Genomic DNA, 13,224 nt, shown 5'->3' on the forward strand with positions numbered 1-13,224 from the left:
CACATCAGCTCAAGCCTGGGCAGCACGAAGAAGGAGATGAAGAACAGGTTGTACCAGATATGGCTCCCAAGATGTGATACCCTACTCCCATTTGCCACAGAGGACAAACGTCTACACCTAGTATATACACTACGGAGGTCAGAGCTTCGCCTTAGCCATTCCCAGACGGCATCGCTGCCAAAGAAGGCCTCAGCTCGGCTCGAAGCAGTGAGGAGCTCTCTCAGGTATTGTAGCAAGAGGGAGAAAGGTGAAAGGGAAAGTAACAGTTACACTTGTCACGTGTGTTGCTAGATGTATTCATTTTTTGTTCTACTTTTAGTTGGAACAAGTGTATGTGCGCCTGGTTTTGTAGAGTCTGTTCGGATTATGCCTAGGATTGAAATTCATGTTATCACACATACTGTGACATTCTCACAAATAACTATGACTTACCCACTATTATCTATAATCATTTCTCACAAATTGAAGTACTGAACTGGTATGATGTACGACAACAGAGCAATGTAAGAGCATCTCCAATAATATAAAACAAATTTGGTGCAAAAGAGAGACTGATTTTTAGAACTCAAAAGGCCAAAAACAATGCTCTAGGGAATGCCCTCCCTATACATGGTGATGCAATTTCTTCCCTCTTGAGCTGTAAATTTGCGGCACTCGAAACAAATCGGTCGGGTTGTGCAAAGGCCAACTGCCAAGCTCAAACCTCCCACGCAGGATCATGGGGATGATGTGGCCCCCTCAGTTGCATAGGGGTCGATGGGTGGACCACATGAGGGCAACATGCAGAGCCAAAAGCAGATCAAATGTTCGTCGCGGACACGCCAAGTATGTCATCGCTTTGGGCCGCATTCATAGGGGGTGAGTCTATGCACGTGTATACGAGCATCTCTGTTTGTCAGAGAGAAACCTACTTTTTTTTTGGTGAGACACGTACACGCGCTCAAACGTACATGCATATACTCATCTCTATAAACGCACACACAAGCATCTTCGAGAGACTGAATCCAAGAAAACTGATTCGGCAGGTCTTAAGATTGATGAAGCCACCACAAGTGCCTCGCTATCGACGAAAACGTCATCTTCCGTTGAAGAATATCACTGTCTTTTAATGAGACAACAAAGTGTCAAACAAGGAATTTAAACTCAGTTAGGTTAGGGATGACACCGCCCTCCTAACCATTCAACCATAGGTTTGGTTCTAGCTCCAAACTAGGTAGCACCATATTCAGCCTCCACTCAAGAGATGATAATATGTTAGCTAGTAGATAAAATACTGCAAATTCTGTCCAACTTCAAAACTATAGCATATAATATCACCATCTGGATTTTGTAAAAACTCAGTTGTCTATTATGCAAAGAAAGTTACTTGAAGGTAAAGTTACCTGAAGGTAAACACAACTCTGAAAGACCCCACCAGCACTAAATGAAATCAGCTACTAGCACAAAGGCAGAGGAAGAAATTACCGCATCAGGGAACTGACAGCCCAGGATGGTAATCTCAGCAGTGGAGATTTTTGATTTTATATATCTATCTGAATCTTAAGCTTACACAACTTATTAAACAAAAAGAGTTCCACTCAGTCGATCAAACAATCAGCTTGAAACCCTAACAGAGCTAGGGCCCTGGCGTATCTGCCAGGTAATGTACATGGAACAACATAGATCTGGCAGGTCAGTAATGACTCTTGTAATCCAGGAACTACTCATATATCAATGCAAAATTTAACAAACAATCGTGTGGGGACTGTCGAGAAGTGCACTGAAAGCAAAAGCATTCTTCTAAATTTGTCCCTCGTCTTAATCTGCTACCATGAATGGGTCGATGTCACCAAGATTGGCAATGAGGGGCTCCGAGTCTTCCTCCTCGCCTTCTTGCGAGAAATAAGTAGGGAATGGCAGCAAAGCTCTGTCGGGTTTCTTGTATATCGAATCCTTAACGAAAAGAAAGCTACCTTGGGGGCCGGGAACCTGGAAAGTAGACAAGAGAATGCATAACACGCATATCACAACATGATCACTTCAGCAGATGTACTGCAAAATGCAGATGAAATTACCTGGCCTTTCAGGTACAGCAAGTTCCTGGCAGGGTCAATTTGATAAACCCATACATTTTTCACTGTGCGTTGTACACCACCCATACGCCCAGGCATCTTCCGGTTTTTAAATACCTGCAACATAATTACAGCTGTTATCTACATGCTGCAGTGTTTTTCTTTTGGGACACAACACTTCAACAGCACATTCCTAATAAAATCTTAAGTTCAAAAGTTGTCCATCCACAATTGTAATCAAATGCATTTGTTTGTGCTAGTTTAAAGCAGCCACGCTAAGTCGCTCCCACATGAGAATTGAAAGGTTCAATAATGGTTCAATAGTGCTGCACGTACCACATTGAAAAAACAAGAAAAATAGCTTATATGAAAAGGTTCTAACTTGAGAATGCTATATTACTACAGAAACGTTCAAAATGGCATGTAGTCCTTTTTTTCTTTTTGCTCCATACATTTACAGATACACCCACTAACATTCATCAGGAGTCCAACACATATAATGTGTATATTGTCAGCAGACGCCAGTAGGTGGTAAACATGAAGTAGAATTAGCAGTCTTATTGTCTCTGACTAGATCTCGATTAATTTTGAAGAGAATAGGATGCTAAATAAAAACTACAAGGAGATTAACTGCCTTCCCATTGCTGCATAGAGTTGCATTACCTAATACCGTTTTCAAAGCTTTGCGATTCGTTTTTCTACCACTCCGTACATCAGAATGTTAAATACTGATTGAGTGAATGTCAAGACACTCTAAGCCAAAAGGCTAAAAGCAAAGTGCACACTCTACTTCTCATGAGAAGCATAGTTTGTGTTTTTTTAATATCTATAGATGTATCTCCGATTCTCCAGCGAAGACATTAAGAATATCCAAATAACGGTTTTAGGTACTCCCTCCGATCCATAATAAGTGTCAATTATGGATCGGAGGGATTACTGCATTTAACATTAACAGATTAGCACTTGACACTACTCCCCATGTACACAGAGGGAACGCGCAAATCTATTTAATATTATGCAAAAAGCAGAAGGCCATCCTATGATTAGCACAACCACAAATTATTATAACAAGGTGTTATCTATCCTAATAATTATACACATTAGAAAACAACTAGTGAATAACACAACATCCAGAATTAACAATGTCAAGTGGGTGAGTAACTTCCAGCAAAACATCACTGCTGCTTGTTCTAATAGAATACCAGCTCCCTTTTGAGGAAAGAGATCTATATGAATTGTTCACTACATACCCTTCCAGGAGCATCCCTTTGACCAGTAGAACCGATGCTGCGATGTGATAAAGAAGCACCATGTGATGCAGGCATCCCACTAAAACCATGTCTCTTCATGCCACCCTACAAGAACAGAAGAGCGACGAAAAGATTACACGATTGATGTATATCAGTACAATAAATACACAGTAGTAGGTTGTTTCTAAAAACCAAAAGTTGATTATAGAAGAGCAGCAAAGGGAAGTTGTAATATTATGAGGTAATACACTTCTCTGCAATAGCAAATAATCAACAACTTGGATTAAAATTTACAGATAAAGAAAATAATCCCATCGTCTTTAAGAGAAAGCTGAACATTTTATACCAAAAGAAACTGGTGAGGTGACTGGCTTACTGGTTCACTGGTCCAACCGCCAGCTCAGCCAGTTCAATTGCGACAAAAAAAAAGCTAAATTCAATGAATAATTATGCTAATATCGTGAAAACTTTCCGCGGAATCCTATATATTGTAATCCGTCCGTCTCACCAAAAGTGTCTCAACTTTGTCAAAATTTGGATGTATCTTGACACTATCTAGTAGGTAGATACATCTAAATCTTGACAAAGTTGAGACACTTTTGATGGGACGGGGGGAGTATTTACTTTGGTAGAAAATCACAAAGGGGGTTCTTAGTGGAGGTGGTATTAGGCTTCGGGCGAGCCGTACACAACATAGATCAAGGTCGCAGGTTCAAATCCGGATAAAGTGAATTATTTTGAGCATTTTCTGCCGGTTTTTTGCTAGTTCGACCAGTGGCTCTTAAAAACCCGGACAGGGCATTGGTTTCCGGTCAAACCGCCGGTCCGGTTTTTAAAACTATGGTTTCTTTGCTCTCATATAACTGAACTGTATTTTGTAACTAATATGATAATATCAGTCAATATTATATCACATTTGTATCTGTTTAGAATTTCAAAAAATGATCAGCAACACAAAGCAATGTTTTGCCTCGATTGTCAGAAATTCAGGAGCAAAAATCGAGGTGTTCAAAACAAGACCGGTTCTAAAGTCGATAGCCAAGACACTAGAATGTATGTCCTGCATTATGAGGCAGATGTAGATATGTTTTAGTTATATGTATGTCCTTATTGAAGGAAGTTGTGTTGGTAGAAGAAATCCATGATTCAATGATACCATGTTAGGCACTGTTGAAAAGCATTGAAGTTAGGCATAGATAGGCAAGAAACACGTACTGCAAAACCTTTCCCCTTTGTGATTCCAATGACATCCACAAACTGCCCAGGCACAAAATGGCGGACCGAGATGGCTGTCCCAACAGGAAGAAGAGCATCCTCGGTAACAGGAAACTCCTTCAATTTTCTCTTCAGTGGGATTCCTTGTGATCTATAGTGGCCCACTTCAGGCTTCGTCAGATGCTTTTCCTTCTTTTGGCCTGCTCCGAGCTAAAAAAAATAAAAAATACCAGGAGAGACTTTTAGAAGCAAGCAACAAAATTTGCAGCATTGAAGGATAATGGCAAAAGCCAAAAAGCATAAACTCTACAAACTTATACCGTGTATAGTTGCATCTTCTAGATCAATAAAAATACAAAGCTAATAGAGAATGTTTATGTCACTAATGTTAATCGGTCTAAAGTATTCATTGTGAGGGCAGGGAGTCATGAGATGGCAACTGTGTGGCATGAAGACAAGTTGTTAGCACAAAGCTAGGAGATGAAAAAACCTTAGCACTATATAATGAAACAGCCAAATTACATAGTCCGATATCGTGGTTCTAGAGAAAGCAGAATGGCAAGCGCACGTGAAACAAATCAGGTGTCGTTATTTTTTTTCTACTGATTTCTTAGGTGCCATGGGAAGAAAAATGCCACAGCCAGTTTCAAGTCTCGTGATCTATTAATCAGTTAGTGGAGAGCCTCTCCAAAAAATAGTTGATAAAGTTCCATGTGTAGATCCAAACCCTAATCATCTGGCTCTGGCAGGGCGGGCTTAAAACACAAAAAATGGGTTTGAGATTGGAAAATTTGCAGCACCTGCAGCGCGTAGAAGCCCTCCTTCTCTGCGGTCTTGACCTGGCAGACGACGTTGTCGTCGACCCAGAGGACGGTGATGGGAACCTTGGCGCCCCACTTGTCCCACATGGCCGACATGCCGCACTTGACGCCGATGACGCCGGTCCGCCGCGAGTCCGGGCCCATGACCCCAGGACGCGCCTCAATGATCCGCCCCCCGGCCTCGCCGAGAGGGTCTGCGGAGAAGAAGCGGCAAGGGGGGAGGCGCGGCCCGGTGAGGGAGAGGTGGCGGAGGCGCGTGAGGAGGCCTCTCGAGGCGGCCGCCATGGCGGCGGCGATGGTGGTGGTGGTGCGCGCGGGGCGGGAGGGGAGGGGAGGCGGGGTTTAGGCGGCGGCGGGCGAGGTGGGTAGGGTTTTTTAGTGAACTGGGATCGATCGGGGGGAAATGGCCCAAATGCTCACACTTGCAACTGGGCTTCTCTGCTACTGCGATGCTCCGTCCGTGCAATTTTGTTTGAAACGAGATCTACTACAGTACGTACGTATTATTATTTTTGCAGGGAAACGAGATGTACTACTACTACTACTACTACTACTACTACTTTCTGATACGATGATCATCGCCTCTGTCAATCATCTTCACAACATGGACAATCGCAGACCTTGGATATGCCATTAGCATAATAAATCGATTTATTTTCAGCGCATATATATATAGTCACATGTGGTGATGTAGCTGCATTCTTTCTCCAGCTACGTAGACGTACCTACTCCAGTCCACTACCATCTCATGCAGACAAGACCAATGGAGTTCACAAGGATCGTCCAGCCAGAGAAGCCGACAAGTCATTGTTTTGCGTGTTTCCACTTTCACCCTAAATCTCACACATAGTAATGTAGGAAAAAAATTATCACACAACAAATGCGACCATTCATCTCAACTGACACTATTACCGGACCGTGACTATGTGATATGCCATTCAAGGTGACAAATATTTCAGGCCTCCAAGAAACGAAGCTCCACCATTGCTTCCTGATGCTTGGGGGAATACCAAGCTGTGGCCTTTGCTGAACCCAGAACCTTCAGAGCCCAATCAATGGCAAAGACCGAGTCGTCCACTCGAACAAAATGCTCTTCACTTCTTGGGTCAATGGCAACAGAGGATTCAACACGAAAGCTGAACGGCCCAACTATCTGCACAAACAACAAGCAACAGCTTTATTAAGTTTTTTTATTTATGACAGCACTGCAATCATCTTGTCTGTCTGCTTAATTCATCAACTCAGGATACACTCAAGGAAGGCAACAAGAGAATGATGACCAGGAGGGTACCAATCGATACTGGTTCCCAACTTCTAGGAAACATATTCTCAAAAAAAAAAATCTAGGAAGCAAATACCATCTAACACTACAGCACTTCAAACAAATGATATCATAAAACACCACTATGTGTGTCACTGACATGTGGTGCAAACAATTATCCTATTGCGTCTCAGCAGTAAATTGAAAAGCTGGTGCTCAAGTCATAAGCAGTAAATAGCAAAAGCATCAAGCAGCAAGTCACAGTAGTATCTGTTGCCACGCACTTTCTTTAGGGCCTAGGCTCAGTATCCACCTTTACTAATAGGAAAGGATTTTGGGGTTCTAAATCTAAGAATAGCTTAGTCCTATTAGATGACATGATTAAGTTCTCCTGCACTGCATCCATTAGCACTAGATCATATTAGATGCTAGCTTCCCGTAATGCTTGTTGCCGCTTGTTTGTCACCAGACCCAAGTTGCTTTTGTACTCCTCACAGTTTTACAAATAGCTGAAACAACAGAAAATAAAAGGAAAGATACAAATGTCCCGACAGTAAAAAAAGAAAATTAATGGTGGCAGTGACAGTTACTGGATACCTCCTCCTAACCAATTTGTTTATTACGTTCAAGAAAAATTATACCTAAACAACTGAACTCACTAATATGTTCTAGGAAACCAATCAAGTTTTTGTAGAGAAAACGATGTATGTATTCATTTTGTGTAACCTATTACTGTGGGAAAGGGAATGGTACAACTAAGCTCTTAGATGCCCCCATCAATCAAACAGCAAAGAAATAGGTTAAGAAATATATGATTTACCTGTTGTTGAAGAGAAACAATCACATCTGGACAAACATCGCAGAATGTCTCTAAATCAGGCCGTCTAGAGAAGAAAAAGTCTTGCGCTAGATGAGAAGCACCACGTAGAAACAAAGATCCTGAGGATATATCAAATCGGGCACTGACCCTTGTCAAATCTAGGAAAAGCCTCTGAAAATTCCCATGTTGAGCTGTAAAATTAACAGACGCAAAAAGGTCTGCAAAAGCAGCAAATTTATTCCTCTCGCGGAACACTCTGAAGGCGTTACTTTTTCGTGTTTCTTCCGGCACAGATATTCTTTTTGAACAATCCCCGAAAGAACCACTGGCTACTGCACCTGAACGGATAAAAAGAAGCAGTAAATAGTAAATCATTTGGTGCAGACAACCTATAAATCAAATATAATAATGGGTTACAAAGTTGTTCATGGTAATATATCCATAGAAAGTGTAGAATATTACTGACTGCAAAAATCTCATGATACATCAGAAGTTCAGGACACAAGGAGACAGGTGAGTTAAATTATCATATATTCTTGAAATGTGACAACGAGTAGGCCATGGCATGCAAACGAAAATAATGCCCAGAGAGAACCTACTAGCAAATAGATTCAAGAACTTTTCTTGAAACAAGCTTACATAACGAATTGCTGAAGCTCAAAGATAGATTCTTACCAACGATCCCAGTGAATGAAACATGAGGGTCTGAGAGAAATACATCATACGGCTGAACCATTTTTAGCTTATCTTCTTTCTTCCTCCAAACATCGATGCTTTTCTTGAGGGACATAGCTGCCTTAGCACACAATCCAGGTAGCAGGGCAAGAGGAACTTCATTGGTTTCATCACCACCAAAACATTTCGGTTCCCCACTATTCTGCTGAAGCAATAGATGATAACTGAATCCAGAACTGGAGCCAGCTGAAGCAAGGTCAGCTGATAATGATAAAGGCACATCCCAATACACCCCTTGTTTATCAACAAATAATCCAGGCCAAGATGCCGCTAGTGTAAGATTTTGTTGAGGAAACTGCAAACAGCAAAACAAAAAAAAATGTAACAGTTCAGTTCATCCAAGCATTCAGAATAGTAACAGCGAGAGTTAGTTAAGTAAACTAGTAATTCCCAAAATAAAAAAAGGATAGAGTGTTCCCATCAACCAATCACAATCTATTCATGACTACATGTCCTACTCAACATACCAGGATATTTCTTAATGAGAAAACCTCGAAGTGCAAGTAACAATAATACACGCAAATACCAAAGAGCTTAAGTGCATCCAGGTGTTTTGCCTTGTGGTGAATAATCGCTTTGCCTCGATCCCCCTTGTTGATATTGTACAGCTCCAGCAGCAAAGTGGTGTCTGGCGTGATCAATAGTTCCGTGCCAACACCTAGAGACATAACTTGGTGCAAATGTCTCTTGAGATCATTGGACCAGGGGACCCCTTCTTGCCGACTTGACAACTTGTCTTTCACGGCTGCCACAAGCTTCTGTACATGAAGCTGCTCCAAGATAGTAAAAGACCTGGACAGGTTACGTTTTAAGTTGTTAGTGAACATGAGTTTGGTCAAACACTTGTAATACATGAAGCAAAAAAACAAAAACAAAATCATTGCGATTATTATGCAGTTTGTTTTCCTGTAAGCAGGCAGGCAGGGTTCAAACAAATGAAAATATTGACCAAACACAGGGCATTTAGAAACAAATACAGTACTAATGTGATGTACTAGTACTAATGATGTTTCTCCACTGGGATGGTTGGTAGTACGTATAGAACCACCAATGAATCGGCACTGACCTTGTAAACAAACCACATTTTCACCTATCTAACAATCGCAGCAACCTGGGAACAGCGTTGATACGCAAATATGAACGCTTCTGCCAAGATTGGAGGAGGTGAGTTGGGGTGCCAGGGAGGATATGGGGGGTGCTGTTAATTACCAGTTTTGGGCGAGATGGAAGAGGTGGGCGTGGTGGAGGGAGAGGCCGGCGCGGGAGGCGGAGAAGGTGGGGACGAGCGGAGAGGCCATGAAACGGTGGAAGAAGTCGAGCTGCTTGGTGCGGGTGACACGGGGCCCCCGCGAGAGGCCGAGGGGCAGCGGGTCGCCTGGCACAGGGCGAGCCGTGCCCTCCATCGTCGCCGGGGACTCCAGGTCCAGCTCCCACCTCCCTTCCCTGTCCGTCATCCATCGCATCTGCCGCAACATCGCCGCCGCCGCCGCCGCACCCCGCTTTCCCTCTTTTTCTCGAGTGGTAGTTCGCTTTGGAGGGAGACTGACCCGAAGTATGCAGCTGTTGCGGTCCGCGAGGATAGAGGGGGACGAGCCACGCTGGCAGGAATGGAGGATGGCGAGTGCCTGCGTGGCACATGACAATTTTTTCTTTTTTGACGATGTATTCATAACACTAATACAGAGTTGGTACACGAGGTACGAGCAACTTAACACATGGAGAATACACACACTTGTACCGCTGCAAACGGCCACCACCGCAACTACCAAGCACACATATCCCTCGCCGTCGCCGGAAAAGAAAAGCACTAGTAGTTGGTCCACTCACTGACGCTGAAGAAAGCCCCTAGCCATGAGGCGTTGACGAGCCGCAATATCCACCAGCACCGTAAGACTGGATCTAGCTCGATAAGGAACATCGGTCGGGGGGCTCCTCCGAGCCTCTTCAACGCCGGATCCGAGGCCAGCGCCACCCCGCCATTTAGGCGGCCAAATCCCCCACCCTCTTCTGCAAGCACGCAACAGTCAAAACCGCCGCACTCCAAGAGCAGTTCATCCCCGCCACCACGTCACGACGCAGCGTCAGATCGAAACAACTCCAACAGCTGAAAGAGCATTTCATGATCTCTAAGGTTTTGCGTATTTGTTAACAACACCGGTGACGAACTAACTGTGTGCTAAGTGAGTAAGAGATAAAGAAAAGATATCATCTGATAATCTCGATCCAATCAAAAAGGAAGAAAGGAGTGAAGCTGAAGTTTTCCTGTGGCCGGCACTGCCGGTGGTGTTGGGCCGGCAATGCCGATGGATGCACCCCGGCACTGTCGGTGGATGCACCCCTGCACTGTCGGCGGTTCAACCCCGGCACTGCCCGCCTACCCTGTCGACCAGCTGAACCCTAAGTCAGTGGCCGGCACTGCCGCCGTTTCAGGGCCGGCACTGCCGTCGATACCGTTCCAACGGGCAGAAAAGTTGGTGGGGTATAAAAGGGACCCTTCTCCTACCTTGGAACATTGCTCAAACCCTCAAGACTTGTTCCACCATTGCTGAGCCACCAAGAACACCAAAATCGTCAGATCTCCTCCCTCAACCACCCAAATCCCTTGAGCTTTGGAGAATCGAAGGAGAAGACCCCGATCTACATCTTCACCAAAGCGATTTGCATTCCCCCCTCATTTTGTTGAGGGCCCCCTTGCTAGTGTTCCTCTTTGGAGTCCCTAGTTGTTTGTTGTTGATGTGTTCTTGTTGATTGTTGTGTTGTTACAGATTTGGGAGCCTCCAATTTGGTTGTGGATGTGTGCCCCAAGAACCTTGTAAAGGCCCGGTTTCCGCCTCGAGGAAATCCCTTAGTGGAAGTGGGCTAGGCTTCGTGGCGGTGCTCACAGGAGACCTGATTGAAGCCTTCGTGGCGTTGGTCTGGATTTCGTAGCTGATACGTCTCCGACGTATCGATAATTTCTTATGTTCCATGCCACATTATTGATGATATCTACATGTTTTATGCATACTTTATGCCATATTTATGCGTTTTCCGGAACTAACCTATTGACGAGATGCCGAAGGGCCAGTTCCTGTTTTCTGTCTGTTTTTGGTTTCGTAAATCCTAGTAAGGAAATATTCTCGGAATCGGACGAAATCAATGCCCAGCATCCTATTTTTCCACGAAGCTTCCAGAACACCCGAGAGTCGCCAGAGGGGGGCCACAGGCCCACCAGATGATAGGCCGGCGCGGCCCAGGCCTTGGCCGCGCCGCCTTACTGTGTCGTCGCCTCGTTGACCTTCTGACGCCGCCTCTTCGCCTATATAAAGGTCCCTGACCTAAAACACGATACGAAAAAGCCACGGTACGAGAAACCTTCCAGAGCCGCCGCCATCGCGAAGCCAAGATCTGGGGGACAGGAGTCTCCGTTCCGGCACGCCGCCGGGACGGGGAAGTGCCCCCGAAGGCTTCTCCATCAACACCACCGCCATCTTCATCACCGCTGCTCGTCTCCCATGAGGAGGGAGTAGTTCTCCATCGAGGCTCGGGGCTGTACCGGTAGCTATGTGGTTAATCTCTCTCCTATGTGCTTCAATACAATAATCTCATGAGCTGCATTACATGATTGAGATTCATATGATGATGCTTGTAATCTAGATGTCATTATGCTAGTCAAGTGGGTTTTACTTATGTGATCTCCGGAGACTCCTTGTCCCACGTGTGTAAAGGTGACAAGTGTGTGCACCGTGTGGGTCTCTTAGGCTATATTTCACGGAATACTTATTCACCGTTATGAATGGCATAGTGAAGTGCTTATTTATATCCCTTTATGATTGCAATGTGTTTTGTATCACAATTTATCCGTGTGCTACTCTAGTGATGTTATTAAAGTAGTTTATTCCTCCTGCACGGTGTAATGGTGACAGTGTGTGCATCGTGTAGTACTTGGCGTAGGCTATGATTGTGATCTCTTATAGATTATGAAGTTAATTATTGCTATGATAGTATTGATGTGATCTATTCCTCCTTTCGTAGTGTGAAGGTGACAGTGTGCATGCTATGTTAGTACTTGGTTTGGTTATGTTGATCTGTTATGCACTCTAAGGTTATTTAAATATGAACATTGAATATTGTGGAGCTTGTTAACTCCGGCATTGAGGGTTCGTGTAATCCTACACAGTTAGTGGTGTTCATCATCCAACAAGAGGGTGTAGAGTCTAGCATCTATCTATTTATTCTGTTATGTGATCAATGTTGAGAGTGTCCACTAGTGAAAGTATGATCCCTAGGCCTTGTTCCTAAATATCGCTATCGCTGTTTGTTTACTCGTTCTGCTGCATGTTTACTTCCTGCAATATTACTACCATCAATCGCACGCCAGCAAGCACTTTTCCGGCACCGTTACTACTGCTCATATTCATTCATACCACTTGTATTTCACTATCTCTTCGCCGAACTAGTGCACCTATTAGGTGTGTTGGGGACACAAGAGACTTCTTGCTTTGTGGTTGCAGGGTTGCATGAGAGGGATATCTTTGACCTCTTCCTCCCTGAGTTCGATAAACCTTGGGTGATCCACTTAAGGGAAACTTATTGCTGTTCTACAAACCTCTACTCTTGGAGGCCCAACATTGTCTACAAGAATAGAAGCTCCCGTAGACATCAAGCTATTTTCTGGCGCCGTTGCCGGGGAGGAAAGGTAAACGGCACACACACACCGGATCCCGGCAACGAAGCTATTTTCTGGCGCCGTTGCCGGGGAGGAAAGGTAAGAGGCACTCATACTTCGGTCCCAGGTAACTAAGTACTTTTCTGTTGCCGTTGTGTGTGTGCTCGAAGCTATTTCCTTTAGATCCTGCAATTGCATCTTTTTGTTTCTTGTTTACACTAGTTAGGCATAATGGACAACAATGAGCTTCTTATTCTATTTCCTGATTTAAGACATGGATGGTTTGATGCGAAAATTTAAAAACCTATGGAACATATTAGTATGAACGCTTTGAACACCATTGTTGCTAATGATATGGAAAATTCTAAGCTTGGGGAAGCTGGCTTTGATGAGCATGATATTTTTAGTCCCCCAAGCATTGAG

The 13,224-nt window shown here is 44.0% G+C and overlaps 2 protein-coding genes across 2 annotated transcripts; both read right to left on the reverse strand.

Moving 5' to 3' along the window:
* Positions 1–1,460: 1,460 nt before the first annotated feature.
* LOC124663565 (50S ribosomal protein L3-2, mitochondrial) lies at positions 1,461–5,622 on the reverse strand. Its single transcript, XM_047201253.1, has 5 exons — positions 5,317–5,622; positions 4,517–4,726; positions 3,302–3,406; positions 2,055–2,168; positions 1,461–1,968 (listed from the first exon to the last, which is right to left on the reverse strand). Exons 1-5 carry the CDS (start codon positions 5,620–5,622, stop codon positions 1,798–1,800), a joined length of 906 nt encoding a protein of 301 aa, XP_047057209.1. The 3' UTR covers positions 1,461–1,797.
* Positions 5,623–5,954: 332 nt separating this feature from the next.
* On the reverse strand, positions 5,955–9,664 carry LOC124666816 (protein TRIGALACTOSYLDIACYLGLYCEROL 4, chloroplastic). The gene is made up of 5 exons (XM_047204144.1): positions 9,363–9,664; positions 8,711–8,945; positions 8,094–8,448; positions 7,419–7,756; positions 5,955–6,490 (listed from the first exon to the last, which is right to left on the reverse strand). Exons 1-5 carry the CDS (start codon positions 9,626–9,628, stop codon positions 6,293–6,295), a joined length of 1,392 nt encoding a protein of 463 aa, XP_047060100.1. The 5' UTR covers positions 9,629–9,664; the 3' UTR covers positions 5,955–6,292.
* Positions 9,665–13,224: the final 3,560 nt, after the last annotated feature.

The sequence above is a fragment of the Lolium rigidum genome, chromosome 6 (genome assembly GCF_022539505.1).
Source record: "Lolium rigidum isolate FL_2022 chromosome 6, APGP_CSIRO_Lrig_0.1, whole genome shotgun sequence".
In the NCBI taxonomy this organism is placed as follows: domain Eukaryota; kingdom Viridiplantae; phylum Streptophyta; class Magnoliopsida; order Poales; family Poaceae; genus Lolium; species Lolium rigidum.

Coding starts and splice junctions, on each gene's coding strand:
- LOC124663565 (XM_047201253.1), bottom strand. CDS start 5,622: ATGGCGGCCGCCTCGAGAGGCCTCCTCACGCGCCTCCGCCACCTCTCC. Junction 2,169..3,301: donor AAAGGGATGCTCCTGGAAGG/GTATGTAGTGAA, acceptor ATTATGTTGCAG/GTATTTAAAAACCGGAAGAT. Junction 1,969..2,054: donor TGCTGTACCTGAAAGGCCAG/GTAATTTCATCT, acceptor TCTACTTTCCAG/GTTCCCGGCCCCCAAGGTAG.
- LOC124666816 (XM_047204144.1), bottom strand. CDS start 9,628: ATGTTGCGGCAGATGCGATGGATGACGGACAGGGAAGGGAGGTGGGAG. Junction 8,449..8,710: donor AAGCGATTATTCACCACAAG/GCAAAACACCTG, acceptor TGCTGTTTGCAG/TTTCCTCAACAAAATCTTAC. Junction 6,491..7,418: donor TTGTTTCTCTTCAACAACAG/GTAAATCATATA, acceptor TTGTTTGTGCAG/ATAGTTGGGCCGTTCAGCTT.